This window comes from Acanthisitta chloris, unplaced genomic scaffold, assembly GCF_000695815.1.
Source record: "Acanthisitta chloris isolate BGI_N310 unplaced genomic scaffold, ASM69581v1 scaffold38086, whole genome shotgun sequence".
Classification (NCBI taxonomy): Eukaryota; Metazoa; Chordata; class Aves; order Passeriformes; family Acanthisittidae; genus Acanthisitta; species Acanthisitta chloris.
This window is the reverse complement of record NW_008678276.1, coordinates 3,030-9,864: the sequence shown is the minus strand read 5'-3', so window position 1 is coordinate 9,864 and position 6,835 is coordinate 3,030. Positions and strand designations below refer to the sequence as shown.

General features: G+C 52.8%; 2 protein-coding genes across 2 annotated transcripts in view; both read right to left on the bottom strand.

Annotated features, from left to right (window-relative positions):
- CALML4 (calmodulin-like 4) overlaps nt 1–2,908 on the bottom strand; it is a 7,307-nt gene extending 4,399 nt beyond the window's left edge. Inside the window, exons 1-3 of the mRNA XM_009076799.1 lie at nt 2,894–2,908; nt 2,593–2,685; nt 1,430–1,460 (exon numbers count right to left, since the gene is read on the bottom strand). Of these exons, the coding sequence (XP_009075047.1) occupies nt 1,430–1,460; nt 2,593–2,685; nt 2,894–2,908 (139 nt within the window). The remainder of the gene's footprint in view (nt 1–1,429; nt 1,461–2,592; nt 2,686–2,893) is intronic.
- Nucleotides 2,909–2,920: 12 nt separating this feature from the next.
- Nucleotides 2,921–6,835, bottom strand: part of CLN6 (ceroid-lipofuscinosis, neuronal 6, late infantile, variant) — a gene marked incomplete at its 5' end in the record, with an annotated part of 5,953 nt that continues 2,038 nt past the window's right edge. Inside the window, 4 exons of the mRNA XM_009076798.1 lie at nt 2,921–3,285; nt 4,606–4,728; nt 5,534–5,589; nt 5,675–5,863. Of these exons, the coding sequence (XP_009075046.1) occupies nt 2,997–3,285; nt 4,606–4,728; nt 5,534–5,589; nt 5,675–5,863 (657 nt within the window). The remainder of the gene's footprint in view (nt 3,286–4,605; nt 4,729–5,533; nt 5,590–5,674; nt 5,864–6,835) is intronic.

Below are 6,835 nucleotides of genomic sequence, written 5' to 3'. Positions count from 1 at the left end.
CTGCTCCCTCTGCCCGGCTCCTGGAAGCATTCCAGCGGGATATTGTGTCGGCTCGGGGTGTCTCCTTTCAAAGGAGGATGATGGACAGAGTGGGAGGACACTGGGAATGTGCCAAGGGCAATTAAAGTCCAGGCTGGGGAATAGCTGAGCTAATTGGGGTCTTCCAGCTTAACGAAGCGAGACTGAAAGTGGAGGCTGAAAGTAAGTGGAGTTGAGCTTCCAAATCCGTGGGATATTGTTTAAAAAGTCTTTTTCCCTGCTTTTCTGGGGGTGGGAGAGGAAAGCCTGAAGGGATGGTGGAGGATGCTGATGGTCTGCAGCATCTCTCTCCCGCATCCCTCCCCTCCCTTCCCCCTCCCGACCACAGCCTTCCCAGTTTTCCAGCCACCAAACTAAGGCTGCAGCTGACCTAGATAAAGCTGTTAGCTCTCATCCCCCTCATCCCGCCCTGCTCCCGGCGCTGGCAGCTCCGCTCCTCGTCAGGCTCAGCGCTGCCAGTGCCGCACGGGGACAGGGACAGTCCTGGCAGGGAGGGAGGGAAAATCAGCCCATTTCGGGGCAATCATCCCCTCCTCACCCTCTCTGCCCTCACCTCTTGCTGCTGGGGGTGTGGGTGCTGTGCCCTCCCCTGCCCCGTCCTCCTCCCTCGGCAATCCCAGGACGCTGCAGATTAACAGCTTCGCAATAATACTCTTATTTCAGCGTTCTTCTGCCCATTCTCATGCAAACCCAGTCCAGGGCAGAGCTTTCCCTTCCCAGGGACAGCCCCAGTGCTTCCCAATGGGAATCTGTACCCCCTGCACCTCCTCTTCCTTCTCCTTCACTCCCAGTGCCTCCCCGTAGGAATTTGTACCTCCTGCACCTCCTCTTTGCTCCTTTTCCTCCTTCTCCTTCTCTCCTAGAGCCTCCCAATGGGAATCTGTGTCACCTGTACTCCTCCTTCCTCCCCTTCCTTCTCCTTCGCTCCCAGTGCCTCCCCACAGCAATCTGTACACCCTGCACCTCCTCTTTCTTCCTCTTCCTCCTTCTCCTTCTGTCCCATCACCCCCAAACCCTCCAGAATGCAAACAGGCACTGGAATGTCTTCCAGTCCCTCCCAGCTGGACCAGGGCTGATGTGCTCGTGGCACTGGGGGGGGCTGGTTACTCTCTGCTGATCTCTACACTATCCAGCCTGGGGAGCTGCGAGTGCTTTTGGGGTGCTCCAGCCTGTCCTAATGAAACTGGGGAGATTCCTCTGGCTCCAGAGCAAATAGAACCCTGGAGTGGTGGGAGGAGGGAAAGGAAGGGGCACAAACCCAGACCGAGACATTTAGGGGGGGAAATACCATCTTATAAATACATATATCCATATAGATATATATGCATACACATTTATTAAACTGATGTTGCTAATTAACCCTCCAAACCAGACTAACCCCCATACATACCATTAATTTGATCCTGGGACAGAAACTTTGCCTGCAGCAGGAAGAGGAAAGGAAAGAGAGAGGGGGGGAAAAAAAAACCAAACAGCTTTAAAATGTGGCTGTGCAGAGCAACGTGAGCAGTTTGGAGCAGCCAAATCGCTTCACTCACCATGATTTTGGGGGTTCTCCGTGTGTTTGCTGCTGCCTGCAGGGACTGGAAGCAGCTGCTGCCACTTTGCTACGCGATTAAGGGCTAAAGTCCTCCGCCCGGGGTGGAGGTGGCTTGGCTGTAATAAATACCTGCTGCTATGGCTACAGGACCTGATCCCTGCCGGGCTGGATCCTGCTGCCAGCACAGCTCCTGCACCACATCCTCCCCAGTGCCTCGGGACTCTGCGTGGGGCGTTTGGGCTCGGGGGATGGAGATGTGGTTGGGCATAAAAGGTTTGATGGTCTTGGAGAGCTGCACACCTTGTGCTGAGCTTTGGTGCTGAGAGCCCCCAATCCAGCTTTCTTGGGAGCCCTGATCCAGCCCTGCTGGGATTTGGTGAAGCTGCTGGAGAAAGGCTGAGCAGGAGCAGAAGCTGCTAGTGGTACAGACCCCAATGCTCAGGCATCACCCCCTGCCCAGAGCCGTTTTTGGGGGGAATTAGCCCTTCTGAGTGGGAGCAGAAGGAGGGGGTGGCACAGACCCCATGTGAGCAGGGCTGACCCTGGAGTTTACCCCTTGCCTGATGTCTTTTTGGGCTGTGGTTGTGAGGAACTGACCCTTTTGAGCAGAGCAGAAGCTGCTGGTGGCACAGACCCCACATGATACTGGAGCTCACCCCTTGCCTGATGTTTTTTTTGGGCTGTTTGGTGGGAATTAGCCCTTCTCAGTGGAGCAGAAGGTGGTGATGGCACAGACCCCATGTGAGCACAGCTGACACTGAAGCTCACCCTTTGCCTGATGGCTTTTTGGGCTGTTTGTGGGGAATTGACCCTTCTGAGTGGAGCAGAAGCTGCTGGTGACACAGACCCCTCATGCCACTGGAGCTCACCCCTTGCCTGATGCTTTTTGTCCTGTTTTAGTGGGGCATTAGCCCTCCCTGCCCCGTGCCTGCACTCAGCAGCCAGAGCTGAACCCCAGGATATCTCCTGGGGGAGCCACAGCTGCTCTGCCCCTTCCTGGCATGTTTACTCACCCGGGAGCAGTGTGGGAGGAGCATGTTCATCTCTGTGCCAAGGGAGATGCTCTGACTTCCCAGCGAATCGCTCCCAGCCGAGGCCTGGATCCTCTATAGGGTGATGCCAGTGGTGTGAGGGTTCACCTGCAGCATGGACCAGTGTGGGGCTGGGAGGGATTTGATGCATAAGTCCAGGGTGGAATTGGATTTTAGAACTGTGAGAGCAAAGACACCTCACCCTGTCCCTGAATTTGAGGCATCACCTTGAACCCCTTTTTGGGCCATCCCCTCCCTTTAACCGGCTCTAGTTACCACTCACCACTTTGTAGCTCATGTTGGGTCAGGAATTTATTTGAAAGACATTAATCTACATTAGAAAAACTAGATCTTTTCTCTTCAAATCACTCTGAGAATATCAAAACTTAGAAACTCTCCTTGGCTGGGTGGAGGTTGCTCATGTGCAGGGTGTAAAATGCCCAAGGCTCAGGGATGTAGATAACACCAGGGTATTTCTTCCTGAGGATTTTGTCATTCCACAGCCAAACCACCCAGACAGCAATGAGGACCAGAGTGATGATGAAGGAGTAAAAGAGGAAAAGGCCATTGCTGTCCAGGACAAGTCCTTTCCTTTTTTGGTGCATCACCAATGCCATCATGGCAAAGAAGGTGAAGATGTAGAGGATGAAGATCTGCCCTTCTGTCACCAGGTACCTGCAAGCAGAAACACATGTGAGTGAGCCCAGGAGAGCACTGAGGGAAGCAGCACTTCCAGATTTCCCTGGGGTGAACATCTCCCCTTCTCCCTCCTCCAAATCCCAAAGCTGTGCTGGCTTCCTCCTGCCAGATCTTAGGCTGGGATTTGTTTTCATGTTCTTAGTGAAAAGAATGGATCCAGGAATGGTCCCAGTGTGGGATGGGGAAGGTGCTGGCTCAGCTTGGCAACAGGGTGCTTGAAGGAAGAACCAGAGATGGATTCTGGCTCTGACCTGTGTGTGTTGTGCTCACTGAGGCCAAATATCTGAGCTGTGTGGGGCTGTGGCTCGTCCTGGCTCTGAGCAGGTAGAGGAATTCCTTTCCCTGTGCTTCCCTCACACACAAACCAGAGAGATTCTTACATCTTAGGATGTTAAACAATACTTAAAGGCAGAACCAACCTGAATTCTGGCTCTGAACTGTGGATATCTGGTCATTGAGGCCAAAAATCCCCCGAGCTGAGTGAGGCTGTGGCCAGTCCTGGGTGTGAGCAAGGGGAGGAGGAATTGCTCTCCCTGTTCTTCCCTCACACACAAAGCACAGAGCTTCATGCTGCTTCACTTAAAGACAGTGCAATGGCTTAACTGGGAACTGACCAAATCATCTTGATGATTTTGACTATCAGAAGTTAATTTGCTGTACAAAACCAGCCTCAGCAGGAGGCAAAGCCACAGGCAAGAGAGAAGATCAGCTCTGGAGATGGATGAGAAGCTGTTTGCTACCATCAGGGAAGGCATTGGGGGGAAGAGGAGGCTAATGAAAATGGGAAATAAATAAGAGCTCTCTCAAAAGGCCATTTGGAGCTGCAGGGTGAGGGAGGAGGCAGTGGCTGAGTGTCACACTGGCAGCTTAGGCTCTGTGTGAGGCTGCCAAGAGCATCTCCTGTGCCACCACTGAGCTGGGACCAAGGGATGTGCTGCAGCGACCTGGTGACCACCCCAACATCAGCAAGGAGCTAAGCACAACAAGCAGCAGCCTCTGAAGGGGCAGAGAGCAGGTTCCATGGGAAATAGAAGGTGGAAATCCAGCACTAACATGACCAACTGTGGTTGGAGAAACCTCAAGCAGGGACAGAAGTCCCAGGGTGACCCTGAAGTTGTCCCAACTTGCAAAGACTCAAGTGGCTGCAAATTTTAATGTGATTTAATTTGATTTTCCAGCCCCGCAGAGCAGTTTTGCCCTGGGGAATGGAGAATCTCTTCCTGTGCTATTCCCTGGAGCTGCCTGAGGTATTCCCTCTCCGTGCTGTGCCCGTGCAGAGCAGACAGAGCCACTCACCAGTAATAAAGGCTGCTGGGCCCCATGAGAAGCAGAGCAGCCACTGGCATCCTGCTCTCCTCTTCCACAGGGGTGAAGCAGCCAGTGAAATATATAAACAGGATGAGGAAAAATGGGATATACCTGCAAAGATAAACAAATCCCGTCAGTGGGTGATGCTGGGAAGGTGTTTTAACCCTCCTCAAACCCAAGCCAAGCTCATAGGCAGCTCCTGTGCTGAGCCTGATGGAAGAACAGAAGGGGAATCTCTTGCTCTGAGATTCCAAAGGGTTGGTGGTATCCTGGCTGCTCCCAGGACTCCTGCAGATCATGAGGATTCCAAGGTTTGGGCAGGAAAAGGCCAAATTTGCTGATTAGGACAAACCCAAGTTGTCCAATTCTGCTTGTTCCAGGCTCTGAGAGCCTTGGCTTGAGCTGGAGCTGAGCTGCAGCAGAGCAGGATGTGCACCAGGATTTCCATAACCCAAGTAAGCCCTTGGTTTGGAGTGGAAACAATGGGATTTGCTTGCTCCACAGGGCTCAAGACCAGCAGACAGAGCTGCTGGGGAGAGATTTGTCTGCTCTGAGTGATCTCAGGATTATCTGGCAGTGGATAGAGGAACAGAGTGGACTTGGGGGGGCTCTGAGTTGGGGGGTTTGGGGGCCAAACTCCAGAGGAGCATGAGCTGGGGTGGTGACAGACATCTGGGTGTCCCATGGAAGGTTCCTCTGCTCCCTAGAGATACCCAACCACTGCCCCATCCTAGAAATATCCATGAGACAGAGATCAAACCAGGGGAACAGGGTATTTTCCTGCACTGTAATCACCATGGCCAGGAGCACATCATCCCCAGCCAGCTCTCCTCAGCTGGCCTTCAGCTTTCTGACACATTAAGCTGTAATTTGCCCTTCCAGGGGTGACATTCCAGCCTGACTGCAAACCACTTACCACATGGAATGACCTAAATACTCATCGTAGTAGTAGAGCAGCTCAAAGGAATCAATCTGCAACACAACAAAAGAGCTTTAGAAGGGTAGGGGGAACAGGACTTGGTAAAAACAAGCAATTCAGCAGAGTTTTACACCTTACCAGGGTCTCTGGCTTCAGGTTCTTGATGATGGGGTTCTCCCTGACAGACAAGTGGTGTTGGTACCCACTGAAGATCAGGCGGTGGTTGACAGAGTCTCCAACCAGGTGGATACTTGCTCCCATGACAAACATGATGATGCTGACATAGACCATTGACCTGGGTAAGGTCTTGGGGGACCTTTCAATGAGCTGAAACCACAGAGGTGTGAAACAGTGAGGAGGTTCTAATTCCGTGACGAGTTATCAGCAGAGACACACAAGTTCTGTCCTCTCTTGACTTGAGGGTGACCTGGTCCTGCCAGTTGAGTACTCAAAGGAGTTTCTTCACCAGGAACCAGCAAAAATGATTAATGAGGAGGAAAAAAGGCAGTGGTTTTTGCCAGCTCCTATGTGGAACTGATCTCCAAGGCTGGATGTGCCCTCCAGTGGCAGGGAGAGCCTCCAGCACTCAGCTCAGCCACACTTCCCTGCCTGACTTACTCCTTTAAATCCTCCAGTGGATGATTTTCCAAGGGCTCTTGGGGTTTTTTTCACTCTCTTCCTAAGGGACTTGGACTCACCTCTCTCTGTTTGGTTCTAAGGAGCAAACTGCATCTAACCTGGCTCTAGGAAGAGCTGATTGCCAGCAGAACTGCTTGGCAGGGAGAGCCTCCAGCATACACTTCCCTGCTTGACTTCCTCTCTAAGAGCCCTCCCCTGGATGATTTTCCAAGGATTTTTGGGGCTGGTTTTACTCTCTCCCGAATGGAATCAGCCTCACCTCTCTGTGTTTGTTTCCAAGGAGCAAACTGCATCTAACCCTGGCTCTAGGAGAAGTTTACTGCCAGCAGAACTGGTTCAGACAACCTCGTGGGCAGCGGTGTCAGCACCGAGCTCTGCCCAGCCTGGAGCTGTGTGGGGTTGGGTGGAGACAGCCACGTGGGGCTGACTCAGGGCTGGAGCTGCTGCCAGCCTGGGGCTTCAGGAGCTCTGGGAAGGAGCTCCACACTCAGCTTGTAAAGCTCTGAAGACCTCCCAAGCCAAATCCCAGCTGGAGGCTTCGGAGGAGACACCAAGTGTGGGTCACCATCAGCCTGAGGATCAACTGGGGCCACCTCATGTCTCCTCAGTGCCAAATCAGCTTTGCAGCCTTCCATAACCAGGGAAAAGCTCCTTATTTGT